Source organism: Coenobita brevimanus, chromosome 40 (genome assembly GCF_032717465.1).
Source record: "Coenobita brevimanus isolate Jiangsu-jjx chromosome 40, ASM3271746v2, whole genome shotgun sequence".
Taxonomy (NCBI): Eukaryota; Metazoa; Arthropoda; class Malacostraca; order Decapoda; family Coenobitidae; genus Coenobita; species Coenobita brevimanus.
In genome coordinates, this window is record NC_136993.1 from 59,752,869 (window position 1) to 59,769,091 (window position 16,223).

At 41.3% G+C, this 16,223-nt stretch overlaps 1 protein-coding gene across 1 annotated transcript in view; it reads right to left on the minus strand.

Annotated features, from left to right (window-relative positions):
* LOC145397145 (glutamate receptor ionotropic, kainate 1-like) overlaps positions 1-16,223 on the minus strand; it is a 48,998-nt gene that overhangs the window by 9,839 nt on the left and 22,936 nt on the right. Inside the window, exons 8-13 of the mRNA XM_080270342.1 lie at positions 15,737-15,975; positions 13,226-13,410; positions 11,901-12,137; positions 9,029-9,207; positions 7,440-7,602; positions 6,645-6,746 (exon numbers count right to left, since the gene is read on the minus strand). Coding sequence (XP_080126468.1) covers positions 6,645-6,746; positions 7,440-7,602; positions 9,029-9,207; positions 11,901-12,137; positions 13,226-13,410; positions 15,737-15,975 — 1,105 coding nt within the window. The remainder of the gene's footprint in view (positions 1-6,644; positions 6,747-7,439; positions 7,603-9,028; positions 9,208-11,900; positions 12,138-13,225; positions 13,411-15,736; positions 15,976-16,223) is intronic.

Here is a 16,223-nt window from a genome sequence, read left to right on the forward strand (position 1 = left end):
GCGGGTCACCTCTCTACCGATTGACCCACTGCCTCCCCCAAATGTCGAACACAGGTGATATGTAACATTGATTATTAGTGTTTATTTACCCCATCATCACTATACACCACTAAGCTGAAGAAAGTCGCTTGTAGACAGCAACGGTAAAATATTAAGAACGTTCTCAACCTGAAGAGGAATCAGTAGTCAAATCCTGCATCCAATATTCCATATGTTGTGGATCAGCGACGTGTTTATTGACATCCAGCATACAATTACAGATTCGGAAATTGTTGCACACTTTGTTCCTTTTCACCCATTAGCAAGCTACAGTCGAAGACCCACATGCAAGCCTACTCCTGCGGGTGGTAACGTAGGGTAAGACTGAGACTTGCCAAAAGTTCTCGTCTGCTGTAATGACCTTCGTGCAGCCGAAAGGCATTAATCATCATCATCACCACCATCATCATCATGATCATCATCATCTTTGGCTACAGTTCGAACGTCTTGTGCAATATGCATTCAGAGCGTGCAACATTTACACTCGCCAGTCGATCCTAAAGTCGAATATTATAATTTGTCCTGTAACCTTAACCTTCAACTTGTTGCTTTAAAAAATTGAATTACTTCATTCGTGGCTGACCATAACCCGTTCCAACAAATTTAGTCCAAACTGGATCAAAATTGCTCGAGCTGAATTTGTCCTGTGACCTTGATCTCTGAGTGTTTGTTTACAGATTTGAATACCTAATCCTCATCTTACCTTGAACTCTTCTTCCATGTCTGCTCTAAATGGGATAAACGCTCGTTAAGCTGATGATGTTGCCATGTAACCTTGCCCTCCGACCAATTGTCCCTAAAAAAAAAAAAAAAAAATAATAATAATAATAAAAAAAGGCTACCCCGTGGCTGATCCAAACACTTGCTCGTTATTTGGTCCAAATGAGATCAAAACTGTTTTAGTTAATGCCGTACACAGATACACAACATGAACTTTGACCTTGTCCCGTGACTTTAACCTTTGAGGGATTGTTCTCAAAATAGAATACTTGCGTTCTTTCCTTACCCACAACCATTTTACGAAGTGTGGTCCAAATCGGATATAAACTTTAAGCTGACCTTGCTTGGCAGATGTTTGACCTAAATCTGTGGCCTCGGTGTTGGGGTAATGCTCTGAAAAATAATAGGTCACCCTCAACCCTTCCAACGTATTTTGTTAGTTGTTCACACACACACACACACACACACACACACACACACACACATTACTTACTCAAAGCTGTTCTTCTACTATGGAAAACGACGGCTATTAGACTCACTTAGGTGATGGAATGAGCTGAGTATAGCAGTGGGCTTGAGCAATGAGTGAATTGTGTGATGGTTAGGGTGAGCAGTCCTTACCGTCACATGACTTGGCCCTTCCCAGCCTGTGAGAGTGGCATGAAGATTCACGACGACCATCTACTGGGCAGGGTTGCAAGATACTGCCGGAAGCTCTGTCTGTCAAGCCCAGCTTCTGTGGAACTCCAGTCACCGATTTTTCTTTCGAGGTTTCCTCCCGCAACCTTGACCCAACTAAGGGCAATCCACAAGGCAATGGACATAGGAACACCTAGTATGTCCCCTCGCTGACCCACCAGCATGGGTAACATTGTCCTCCTGCTGAGTTCGGGAGGGACTTCCTCCTACTGATAAAGCCCACTCGATTTAAGAGGCAAGCAAGCCCTCCACCACGAAAAGGTGGTTTCCGTCATGGGAACACACACACACACACACACACACACACACACACACACACACACACACACACACGCATCAATACCTAACACTCAGTCTCACTCCGCGAGCAAGGGAATAATGAACCAGTAATAAAGAGCAGTAAAACAACTCATGCTTTTTAAGTAATTTTTAAATGTACTACGCATGACAATAAATTTACACAAGCATATTTCAGTAAGGAGCTGCACCATGTTCACTAACCAACAACTATCGACCCTTATGTTAACCCGTCACGTCCCGAGGTTTTCCGCACCTCCGACATCCCCCAGTCCCGAGGTATTTTCGATTTTTTTTTTTTTTGGCTAAAACCTTCGCTTTTGGTGAGAAACATCGAAAATTCATAGAGAAATCGCTCACCTGAGGTTTAAAGTGCCCAATCCAGGTAGGAGTTCCTCCTTACCTGAGTGGGTTTTCTAACATGCTGGCACCAAAGAAAACGAGTTCTATGGGAGGGTAACTATTTTATCCACTCATAAACAGTATTTATTTATTTACTTGGTACGAATGTATATGTAGTATGACAGTATATTGGTTTTCAAGCAGTAATAAAAGCATTATAAGCATTGTTTCACACACTAACTAATCACCATACCTGACCTATTTTTGCCACACTACCTGATCATTATTTCTGGCTGTTTCTTCTTCTAATGCTATGTAAATATTGTCCTCCACATTGTCATCGATTGGGGAATCACTCTGGCCCTGAATAACTTTACTAGCCAGGTCACTGGTAACAGGTCCTTTGCCAAGACAATGGCGTGAGGGGGGGAGGGGGGAGGTTATGCAGTGTAAGGCATTGTCCCTGCTTGGTATCTTGTACAGGAATAGAGGAAGGTGTCCCGTGTATACATACGAAAAATCATGTGCGAAAATTGAAAATTGTGCAAATTAGGTACCTTACAATTGCACGACGTACTGGTACGTCGCCGGGACTGGCAAATGCAAATCGTTGCAACGTACCCATACGTCGTCGGGACGGGGCGGGTTAAGTACACTGGTAGTTCATTGGCCAGTTAAGCGATCTCCCTTTGTTCACACCTACTGTTAAAGGTACAGTAGATGGCTGACAGTGCTTGCCACAAAACGAATATATATATATATGTTTTAAGGCAAAGGGGGATAAGTATGAATGTACTAGCTTTAGAGGAATAAGTCTGTTGAGTGTTGTAGGTAAGGTGTATGGTAGAGTGTTAATTATGAGAGTTAGAGAGGGTACAGAGGGAGTGATTGGTGATGAGCAGTGTGGCTTTAGGAGAGGGAGGGGATGCGTTGATCAGGTGTTTGCTGTGAGACAAGTGTGTGAAAAGTATTTAGCAAAAGGCAAGGATGTGTTTTGGGCATTTATGGATTTAGAGAAAGCGTATGATAGAATTGATAGGGAGGCTTTGTGGACTGTTTTAAGATTGTATGGACTTGATGGTAGGTTACTAAAAAGGGTGAAAAGTTATTATGTAAATAGTAGAGCGTGTGTAAGAGTGGGAAATGCTGTGAGTGATTGGTTTCCCGTGAGAGTGGGGCTGCGACAGGGATGTGTGATGTCGCCTTGGTTGTTTAATATTTACATGGATGGTGTTGTAAGGGAGGTGAATGCAAGAGTTTTAGGTGGAGGTCTGAGTCTGGTGAATGTTGATGGTGGAAAGTGGAATCTGAAGCAGCTGCTGTTTGCAGATGATACTGCACTGGTGACTGATTCAGAGGAGAGATTGAGACAGTTGGTAGAGGAGTTTGGAAGGGTGTGTGAAAGGAGGAAATTGAAAGTAAATGAGAATAAGAGTAAAGTGATGAAGTGTACGAGGTTGATAGATGGTAGGGGGATGAATATAGTTTTGAATGGTGAGTTGCTTGAGGAGGTAGATTGTTTTAAATATCTAGGGTCACATGTTGCTGTGGATGGAAGAATAGATGCAGAAGTGAAGTTTAGAATAAATGAAGTAGGAAAGGTGCTGGGAGGAATGAAAAAAGTGTTTAAATGTCGTTCGCTTAGAATGGATGTAAAGAGAAGGTTGTATGAGGGTGTTGTGGTACCAACTGCGTTATATGGGTCTGAAACATGAAATATGGGTGTAGCACAGAGGAAAAGTTTGAATGTAATGGAGATGAGGTGTCTGAAGAGTATGTGTGGAGTGACGCGTATGGATCGGGTGCGAAATGATGAAGTGCGAAGGAGAACTGGAGTTGTTCGGGAGATGGCTGGTAGAGTTGAGCAGAGGGTGTTGCGATGGTTTGGGCATATGGAGAGAATGGATAATGAGCGATTGGTGAAAAAGATAACTAGATCTGATGTGAGAGGTGTAAGACTGAGAGGAAGACCACGAATAGGATGGATGGACAGTGTGAAGAGAGCGTTGGATGCGAGAGGGATGACTGTTGAGCAAGGAAGAGTGGCTGTGCGTGACAGAAATAAATGGAGAGAAATTGTGAATGAATAAGTGATGACGCAGCCCTGAGGGGATATTCTCCTGCATTTGGTCTGATCAGCTAGTCAGGTCAGGTGTGGGTAAGGGGATGGGTCTGTTATGATGTGGCAGGGGTAAACCAGTTCTGCTGTCGGGCCCTGCTGCGGATGTCACTGATTGCATTGCGCAGTTGACCCTTGTGCGGTGTTGTGGTGAGGATCTGTCCGTTCTCCCCTTTGGGGCTAAGATGCGAATGAATGTGTTTGAATGGATGAGTAAATGGGGAGTGTGTCGTCCTGTCTCGGCTACCTCCCTTTCCTTGGGGGAAGCAGCCTAGGTATATATATATATATATATATATATATACACATCTATATATATACACATATATATATATATATATATATATATATATATATATATATATATATATATATATATATATATATATACATACAGTATGTATGTATGTGTGTGTGTGTGTGTGTGTGTGTGTGTCTTTTTCCTTCATTATTTCCTCTTCCTTCTGCCTATGGGTGACTCCACACTGAGTGACAAGCCAAATGGTTTCCTGTACACCAGGAAACCTTTTACTATGTTGGGTGGTAACCATAACACCAAATTATGGCGCATGGTAGCTTAATTGGCAATTACAGCTCTCCAATCGGATTGAGCCTGTGCAGGTTTATATCCAAGGGTTAGTTAGGGTTTATTGATCATGTAATGCCACTCAGGGATCAGTGAGGCTTTATATATATATATATATATATATATATATATATATATATATATATATATATATATATATATATATATATATATATATATATATATATATATATATTGTAGTAGGTGGTGGCGACCATCATCCACTCACTTGATGTAGTGCTGCCTACTTCTTCCTTAGCCTTTATCATTCTTTTTCTGTGCCGGCCCTCCTCTCTTCCTATTTCTCCCGTCTGTCCTGTCACTTCTTATTGCTTTTCTTTCCATTACAGGTGGCTTTACATTGAGTGACAAGCTAAATGGTTTTCTGTAAGCCAAGAAACCATTACAACGCTGGGTGGTAACCATAACCATACCATACGTGCTCCCTACGTGTCAATAAGTAGGTTGGTGGAGGGTTAGTGACCCTCCCCGTATAACAAATAACTCAAAGTCAAATGGCCACCCCTTACGGGATTATGGCGTCTGGATATATATATATATATATATATATATATATATATATATATATATATATATATATATATATATATATATATATATATATATATATACATACATACATCAGCCTCTGTGGTACAGTGGCAAAGTGTGCGTGTTCATGCACTGAAGAACGTGGGTTCGCGCCCAGCCAGGTTAATAAAATTTGGGAGAGTTCTTCAGGCCACGTACTGCATTGGCGGACACAAGAGGTGCTGTGGTTGAACAAGTGTCGCATACTATAAGGTATGCTTGCACCCAGTCGGCTTGTGCGGGATGAGATGATATATATATATATATATATATATATATATATATATATATATATATATATATATATATATATAAGAGAAAGAGAATTATTTTGTCATGCAGTAAGTTCTTTCTCTGAGTCTATAATTATTTTCTGATCCTATATCTCTGGCTACAGTGTTGATTTTGGTACATTGTGTACTAGTTAATGTATTTGGCCTACCATCTCTATTATCCTAACTCAGGGGTGGGGAACGTCAGGCCTCCGGGCCGTATAAGGCCGGCAAGACTATTTGATCAGGCCTGCGAGGCAATTTATAAATGCAATTTCATAAGCTCATGAACGAATATACTGTATATATATATATATATATATATATATATATATATATATATATATATATATATATATATATATATATATATATATATATGTATGTATATAATATACTGGCCTACAGTTAATTTTAAGTTGATAATTTTGAATGGCCCACGCATGATGTTAAAAGTGTCCTAATGTCCCTTAATAGGAGAAAGGTTCCCCACCCCTGAATGATCAACATTGTTTTTAACTGCTGACTCGTTTTTGAAAAAATAAATAAATAAATAAATAAATAAAAAGATTTTCCTCTTTTATCATAGTGTGATTTATATTTTAATCAAACCTTCATTTCCAAGGAAAAATCGCTGTAATAACAAAATTAGCAGTCAGAATAAAAAACTAGCACCTTTTACAGGAAAACGACGTTCTGATATGTCCCATTGGGTGAACATATCCTGGGGCTTCCTTGTTGCCTAACATTGTCGTCATTGAGGCCTAACTTTTGCAGACTTGAGAGCTAAAACGAAACGAGAAACAGCTCAAACCAAACCAAACCCAGCCTTCAAGCCTAACCTTGAAGCATTCTACATTAAACTAGTTATCCATGAAATCCCTCCTCAGATATAAATAAGATTGTCAATGGATAGCAGTGATAAAATAAAAGTGACGTCCTCAGGTAGTAGGGATTAAAACTTGGAGTGAGTGATGACCTCCGCCAGCAGGATCAGGGCAGCCAGGCTGGAACCCAGGAAGAGCAGGTAGAAGGCGCCCTGCAGGTGGTTCAGGCCCAACGGCACGGCCTTGTCTTCATTCTGTAATGTTGAAAAAGCTGATCATACGTATGTACAACGGCCAGTGTTCTTAATTATATACAGTCGTGAACAGTACTCTTTGGTCATCCTCTACTGCTATCTTTGGTTGGAAAGTAGTAGCAGCCAAGAATTACACTGAACGAAGGACTGTTGTTGGTAATATGAAACTTTTTTTTTTTTTTTTTTTTTAGACAGCATGAGCAACAGTGTCATTGCAAAGCGTTTCTCGTGCAGTTTAACAAACTCTCTAATTACCACCTTAACACTGGACCACAGGACCTCCTCCGGCTAGTTTACTCTGGCATTGAGTTCCTTCCAACCATTGGCAAGAGTAGAGGGTTAGTTGAATAATTATTATGCCTTACGACTGTATTTTATATTCCATTTTGCTTCATGAGTGTATTCTATATTCTAATTCAATATTATTACTCTGCACTGATTTGTTCATGGTATTTCTGAAGTTTATTAACCCATTGGCTCCCAGAATTCGTGCGAGAGATTTTGCTGGAAGGATGCTAGGCGTACCGCCCTCCGCCTGTCGGCTCATAGTCGTGAAGCTCATAGGTCCCTTGCCCCGGGGTTCCCTTCTTTATTAAATTTTGAAAATGCCCAGTTCCGTCCTATATTTAGGACACTGGGCGCTAATGGGTTAGGAGGAAGTTAATCATCAGGCTCCACAAACCTACTGTGTACCTTTGGGCTGTCATCATTGCCAAGCAGTAAGCCAAGAGCGGTATTCTGCCTGGTCTCCCTCACCCGTCTGGCTATCACCTCCCCGGTCCAGTGCTCGATTATGCCACCATCTTCCAGCCGCTGCATCAACTGCCTGAAGCGTCTAAAGAATGGTGCACCCTGCCTGTGGATGTAAAAATACCATCTCGGTTGTATTTAACGTATAAGAGATTTAACTGTATTCTACGTGCGGCCCCAAACAAATATTCGCATTATAGAGATCACGAGGTTGCTGACGTGGAAAGGTGTTTCAGTGAGGTTTGGTGGTGAGGTTGTGCACTGCAAGTTTGTACAAGGAAGGAATTGTTCATGGCAAGACAGGGGTGCGGTGAGAACATGTGTGTGTGTGTGTGTGTGTGTGTGTGTGTGTGTGTGTGTGTGTGTGATTGTGTGAATGTCTGTGTTTTTTTGTGCTCCTGTTCCTATGGGTGGGTGTGTTTGTGTGTTTGTGTGTGTGGTTTTGCGTGTGTGTTTGTTTGTGTGTGTTTCTGTATGTGGTTTTGCGTGTGTGTGTTTATGTGTATGATTGTGTGTGGTTGTGTGTGTTGTTTTTGTGTGTTTGTGTGTGTGTGTGTGTTCCTGTGTGCATCTGTGTTTTTGTATATTTTTGTGTGTTTGTGTTTGTGTGTGCTTAACTGTCTCTGCTTGTGTGTGTGTGTGTGTGTGTGTGTGTGTGTGTGTGTGTGTGTGTGTGTGTGTGTGTATGTGTTTGTGCTTGTGTTTGCACGTGTGTTTGTGTTTGTGTGTGTGTGTGTGTGTGTGTGTGTGTGTGTGTGTGTGTGTGTGTGTGTGTGTGTGTGTGTTTGTGCTTGTGTTTGCACGTGTGTTTGTGTGTGTGTCTTTCTGCGGGTTTGTGTGTGTGTGTGTGTGTGTGTGTGTGTGTAATTGTGTGTTTGTTTCTGTGTGTGCCTGTGTGTTTGTATTTGTGTGTTTGTATTTGTTTGCATTTGTGTGCTTTGTTTGTGTTTACGTGTGTGTTTGTGTGTGATTACGTGTGTGTTTGTGTTTTATGATTGTGTTTCTGTGTGAGATTGTGTTTGTTTGTGTGTGACTGTGTTTGTGTGCACATGTGTGTATGTGTGTCTTCGTGTGCTTCTGTGTATTTGTGCATTTGTGTGTGTTTGTGTGTCTGTGTGGGTATTTATAGTATGTCTGTGTTCTTGTGTGTGTGTGTGTGTGTGTGTGTGTGTGTGTGTGCGTGTGTCTGTCTCTCTGTCTGTCTGTGTCTGTGTGTGACTGAGCTTATGTTATCGATTGCACGTAGAACCTTTGATTTCCAGACAGTTCCAAAAACCCTGAATATATTAATCAGAATAATGATGCCTTCGTTACTGATGCAAATGTTGTCTGGTCTTGAGTATCAGTAACTAAATTGCTATAATTTTTACCGATTATCTCTCCATGGGCTATGAAAATCGGTCGAATTCATCCACGACGAGAGTGCAGTATTGATGGTTTTATTTGTCTACATATTAGAAATCGGTTCCTGTGATATTGTTGTTCCAGCTCCGTGTGGTGCCTTAGACTACTATATCTTTAAAGTTCCCTACCTGAGGCCCCAGCCAAACGTAGCCAAGACAGAGATGCCGTGGTTGCTGATGTAGAAGGGTGTTTGTCCCTGAGCGTCGGTGTAGCGTGAGGTGACCAACACACTGATGTAGTTCCTGTGGTCAATCAGTGTGTACCCTCCGGCGGCCACTTTCTGCAATGCCTCATTCGCCTCCATTACCTGGAAAGTATATACTGTGTTTTGATCCTACAGTCCTGCGAAAGGGTTCATTTCAGGCGGAAAATTGTATCTGCCGAATAAACAGCCATTTAGTTTTACTGTAATTCTTCCATACGGCACAGTACATGTCACTCTCGACAGACAAATGCATGTAACACCTTCAGCAAGAGGATGTCATATTTCACCTATTTTTTTTGCTGCCAGGCGGTTTTATTAAGTTTCGAATCATCACTTCAAGGACCTCATCTTTCCACTGACTTCTGATGAAACCAGATTGTATTTCGTTCAAGAGAAGCTTTTGAAACTGGAAGGATAAGATATAGCCTTCGTTATCACATTCATCACTTGAGATAAACGAGTTAAATTCTCCTGTTCATCTTTTCAGCAAGCTGACGTCGTGTTTCTTCTATTCATTGCAACCAAAAAGCTGTTCCATTTCACTTGGGATTGTTTTCGACGTGTTGGGATTAGACGCAACCTTTACTAGTTCTTTCCACACGAGGCCATTTATTTTATTTCATTCTTGTTATCCTTCTGATAAGAGATGTAGTGGTCTCTCTAAGGATCTCTGCTTGACCTGAAGACCGATATGGTTCATTGGTCCTAGCATGGGTGATTCATCTTTTTTATTATGCTTTCCAGTTTGGGAAGATTTTTCATGGTGAATGGGATAATGAAATCTATACATAATACCCTCATGTCTAAAGTTGTCTCTACACAGTGTAATGCTATCACCGTATTTCCAGGAAACTTTCCCAGCCTGAATAAAGTTGTTTGGTAGCAGTCAATATGAACTGTCACAGAGACGTCATCGTATTGTAGAGATTAATGATCGAAAATGTGTGGTAAGGTAGAGCAGTGATTCTCAAACTATGGGTCGCGACCCAGAGATGGGTCGCGAGAGGAATTTCGATGGGTCGCAGGGACACAGAATAGGCCTCAGTATTTGTATGTACAGTACCACTCTTGGTCTGTAGATCCACTGAAAAGGGCGACAGCTGTCGCCGAAACTGTTTGGAAATACATCTTTTTCATCTGCCGGTCTGGTTATTTTTATTCTAATAGGTAAAATGCTTTCAGTGTATTTTATTTACTTAACTGAAATCGTAATTATCCTTATTACACTATTAACAACCCTAAAGCTAGAATAATTACATATAAACTACCTCCCGTGCAAGTAAGAAGGAATGTTGCCTCCCCTTGCATTATTTTACAGATATTTTTTTTGGCAAATGCTCAGACGAAGTTGCGTCCATGGTGCCACCTCTCTATGCCTTCCCTCGTGCTACATGGGCATCTGGTAGCGCTCATGACTGGAATGTCACTCAACCATATTGCAGAACTTGCCTATCAGAATTCTTTCTGCCTGCATCTCACCGCTTCCCAATTCTCTCTCTCTCTCTCTCTCTCTCCTGTGGGTCGCGAAGTTTTGACATATTCCAAATAGGGTCACACAGTAAAAAGTTTGAGAACCGCTGAGGTAGAGTACCGTGTGACAGGGAGAGTTACTGAACAGTGAATAGGGATATATGTCAAGAAACCGTTTATCTTAGCCAAGCCACTTCAACGATAAGACCACTTCAATGCCAACACCACTTCAACCTCAAGACCATTTCAATGCCAAGACCACTTCAACACGAAGAACAGTTTTAAGCCTAGACCACTTTTATGTCAACACGGCTTTTATGTCAAGACCACATCTACGTCAAGACCACATGTACTCCAAGATCACTTATGTGCCAAGACAACTTCTTCGCCAAGACCACTTCTAAACAAGACCACTTCAACACCATGACCACTTTTACGCCAAGACAGCTTCAACGCCAAGATCAGTTCAAAGCCAAGACCATTTTCACGTTGAGACCATTTCAACGCCAAGACCACCTCTACATCGAGACCACTTCTACGCCAAAACCATTTCTACGTCCCTTTTCTCTATTCTGTTCCACTGCTAGTCAAAAATCTTAGCTTTGAATTAGTACGATATGAAGCTTGATACCCGGCGTTAAAAGCCATTATTCAGTTCATTTCGGCCAGACAGACAGTAGGTTATACTGTACAAAAACAACAACAACAACAACAACAACACTGATCTGTCCAATATAATCTTTGTACTAAAAATGCTGATACTGAAGAGCTCTCTGGAAAAAGAAAAAAGAAGTCTTTTATGCATATTCGCCTGTATTTGGGGAAAAATAATTCATAAATTCTGGATTAGAGTTGTCCTGGTCCAGTCTCAACTTTCTCATCAGGAATATAGAAACCAAAGTTAGGCTACTTGATACAGATATTTAAGTTAGAATATTTTCTCACCATTTTTGAGTCATTTTCAGCAGCCACCTCTTGGAGTTAGTCTCTTACTGGCCACATCTAACATGAATGCCTTGACCCAGTGAACGACAAGGAGCCCAGTTATTTGCTATGTGGATACTACTGAACTTATTAAGAACATTCTTGGACTGAAGATAACCGTTTGGTTCGTTACTGAATGTATACATCCAACAGGAACTCGATAACCCACTGCATCATTAGGCACAAATTGACTGACCATGTGGAATTTGCTGAATAGATTAACTGTATCCATTGGTTGGAGATAATCAGTTGGTTCGTTACCAGGTGTAGAATCACTTAAAGGTAGCACAACATCACGTGAGTGGATGGTGAGTCCCCTGGATGAAATATTCAGTCCTTGCCTGCATTTCTCTTTGTATGTGCCGCACCACCGGATGTGTGTGTTTTGAAAAGTACTCGAGTGTGGCTCCCTTGTAGAGCCAGGGTTCAATGATCCACCGCCAGTTGTCCCGCTCAGTGAGGTCCTCAAATGTGTCCAGAGGCTCAGTGGTGCCCAGGACGGTGAGATGGGCGATGAGGGATGACCTGAACCCCGTGCCGATGATAAGGCAGAACACCAGCCACCAACCCACCAGCATCTGCACAGCACAGTTCAAGTGTTATGAGCCTTTAAGTGTTTTTACAGTCTTCTCTTAATTCTAGGCACAATATAGTAATAGCTGGAAATAAAATAATCTTAACTATCCTCAGGTAGACCTTTGTCCACCCTTTCGCCTCAGGTAGACCTGGGTCTACCAGACCCAGGTCAGAAACAAGGTCAGCAAATACACTTTTGTTTTATTTATGACAGATCCAAACATGGTATGACATTCTTCAATGTATATGCAATACAGCCATGTAAATAAACTTAATTTTTTAATTCATTATATATTTTTACCAATAAAAAAAAAATAAAAAAAAGGTCCTTTTTTTAAATATTCAGGGAAAAAATGAAAACAAAATCTGATTGTAACTTTGTGTGGTGCAACTGGCAGTAGCATCATGGAGCTTCATGGTGTGATCTTGGCGTGCCTGAAGCTGCGACCTTATTTGCAATCAGGGAACCAAATAAAGTACACAAAAAAGGTAGAGGTGGGTCTCACGGACCCCCCCCCCCTACACCGGAAACGGAGAAGAGCTCGAAATTGCCCTTTCACCCCTTACATGGGTACAAAAAGTCAGGCAGCTATTGGGGGGTACAGGGTTCCCGGGTGTTTAGAAGGTAGTTTACCTAACAAACTGGAGGGGGGGGGTCTCAGAGACCCGGCTCTACCTGAGCAGGGTTGCTGATGTGCAGTTTCGTTTATCTGAAGTTGGAGAAAGAGTATATCCTACTTTGTTAATATAGTATGGAAAATATTATTTGATGTAACAAATCAGTAGAAAACTCAACAGAAATTTATCTGTTTACTGCAAAGTTTTTGCTTGCAGCTGTAAATTGGGCTAGTTATAAGAGATGTGAATATACATCTACATAAAATTCGTAATGACCCTGCTATCAATTGTATAATTATTACAGTCAAGCCTTTCATACCAAATATGAATGACAAGGTAATTTACAGTTCATCCGTTCATGTAGGAGTCTGATGATCGACTACAGACGTACCGACTCATGGACGCGAAAATTATAGTTATTATCTTCTTGGAACTCCATTTGCACAACAGAAATAAAACAAAATTTTACTACCTGTCCTGAGCTACTGACAGATGGGTCTGGTGGCGGGTGTTCAACAAGAGCCCCGCAGCCGTACAGGAGGGCTGTGCTGAACTGAACGCCACGGTCTCCCGACACCCACACCCACACCTGCTGCATCATCCACATTGTCACTCCCCACCCCACAGTGCCCAGTATAACACCAAGCCACACCTCGGCTGGAAGAAAGGCTGTTATCAGCATATTTTATAAGGCTTTGAGGATGCGAGTCTCCTACGCTACCTTAAAGGGAATTTTATTAATTATGTACGGAAAAAACAAAATCAACTTGAGGATGATTAAAGATTATATTCCCTTCAAAGAAAGTTAATTCCTGGATAACTAAACACATTGCATAAATAATACTGGAATTCGTAGACAAAAGAGAAGGCTGTGGATAACCGTTCGAAGGTTGACCCCAATGAGACAAGCATCGGTTTTAAAAACTGCAAAACTAGAGGGTGCTGCCTACCTGCCGTACTAGGGATGGGATGCATGCAAAGAGTTCCAAAGAACGGTGACATTAATAGTATCAATAATAAATGAAAGAGGTGCAATATTGCTGAGAAGAGAGAAGGATGAATGAGTCCGTGAGAAAAGGAGAGTTAATGAGACGAAAAAACTTTGACTCCACCTTGTTTCAAAGTGATCAAGGTAGTTACCCCTTCTCACAGGACAGTTTTACGTCACACAAGGGTAAATAAGATCCCTATACAAAGTCACTAATTGAGTGTAGTTTATGAATGCAAGGAGTCAGTTCAGTACATGTAAACTCTGTGAAACCGATCTAAGCAAGACAGTCATCGCGATCTTTCCAAACTAGATCACGAGAGAATGATACACCAAAGGTACTGGCAGGTGATGATGGACTGAGTGTTAGTGAAGTTATAGGAAGTCATGTACAAGACTGAAAAGTTTAAAGATGGAGGAAACGATTTTTGGCATTAGAACAACAAGATTTATTATGCCTCAGTTAGGAATCAGAGGCAAATCAGAAGCTGGTTGTGCCGAAGTCTGAAGCATTTTTTTTTTTTTTTTGGGGGGGGGAGTAAGTAGGGATAGATGTACTGTACTCTCAGGATCTAATATTCGCCGACACTTTTCAGCCGGCTCTGGCGATTGAAAATGATATGTAAAATAATTTTTATGTGGTGGTAATAACTATGAAAGCACACAACAAAAAAGTATAAGGAGGAAAGACATTGTCCGACGTATTGGGGGGGGGGGGGAGTAATGAGAAAGATGGGAGGCGGAGCACTAATGGAAGGGGGTCGCCAGTCATTGTTTCCCCATGTCAGTCAATGTCCAGAGAATGATGTCAGTTATGTAGATACTGTTGTTGGCGAACTTTTTCTCATGTCACGTAACTTGAAGGACAAGAGTTAATGACAGAAATGAGCCTTGATGAACCCCACTAATAATAGTTTCAGGAGAACGGTGGCTGTCTACAACAGCAACTACAGATGGCCAAGGAGGTAACTTGAAAAGAATGCACAGAAGTACGAATATAAACTGTAGGATGACAGCTTAGAAACTGAAGATCTGTAACAGATTTTTCGATAGAGTTTGAGATGCCCAGTGCATGAGTGAAGCTTAACCGAAATCCCGAAAAGAAGAGGACCATGAATTTGGACTGTAAGAGAAAATCTTCATTGGAATGTCACTAACGGAACCCTTGCTGGTATACCACATGAGCTTTCAAATTTCTCAGCCTTTGGACGTCTCTGCTCTCACAATCATTTATTATCCAGTGTCAAATGTCTGAGCAAGAATTAGATCAACAGTTTTCTCCCCTGTAGCTAACGGTTTTCCACTCATTATATAACTTTAAAACACACTCCTTTGTACTTCATTTCACTCCATTCTGTCTACATATTCATGCCTCTTGCAAGTGTTTCTCATTGCCCATCCTAAGGGACCCCACTACATGCACTCTATTCTACCCTTCATATCAACGCGTTTTTATGTCATACAAGGGTTTAATCAGGAACTTTAAATATTATACTGTTTCTTTTTCTCACTTCGGGCATGTACATTACATTCTCTCCTCATGTTTCTAATCATATCTTCAATATGTGTACAAAAGTCAGTGGGAAGTGATGAAGAACTACCACATCTTTCCCAGCTTATGAACGTTTGCCAACAGACAGCAGTGAAAAGAAGAAGTGGTGAACTGTTTGCCGCACTACTGTGATGTCCCTGACTGTACAGTAGGCATTATAAAACCTGTTATTTCTTCTGCCTCTCTCTCCAAGGACTCGGAAAAATCAATGTGGTGGACCTGCAGGAAATGGTGCGGATAATACTGACCTGAAGCTAATTGAAATCATCGGTGTCGGTTACTGCAGATTCTCAGCCCTGATTTCCAAAGCGCACGGAGAGGCGACATGACTTTTAATGTCGACACTACATGAAAGGATAATATTAGTGTACTTGTTTTACTATGATCTCTTGTAGGTTGAGTTGCTGTGAAGCTAAACTTATAATTTCTTCATTTATTCTCACTTGAAAATGGTCTAATCATGGAGAGATGGGCTGGGAGTACAGTTGGTTTGAGTGATGTAAGTGTGAGTGGGTCTGAAGGGTATGTCCTTAGGTAGTCCACAGCCTTGAGTCTGCCAGGTGTTGGGGCCACTATGGTGCTCAGATCAAACTCCTCTCGCTGCAGCTGTCCAATCATCCCCGTAAATCCAGTCTTTCTCTCCTCCCCGAAGGATCGATTGGGCTCAGCATAGATTCTGTAACTGAAAATGCACTGATTCCGTAAATATAGCATGCATTCTTCTCATATCTATTACAGCTAGACTTTTTCCTGTCCTTTGCATAAAGATGAAACTGTTTTCGCAGTAGAGTCGAAGTGGTATTATTCCCTCTGATTTTATGCAGCAGACACACTGCAAATCGCATATATACTCAAGACAAAACTCAACGGTAAAATGATCGTACAGCTCCATAACCAAGTGAGAACCATGACAGTAATCATATCTTCTTA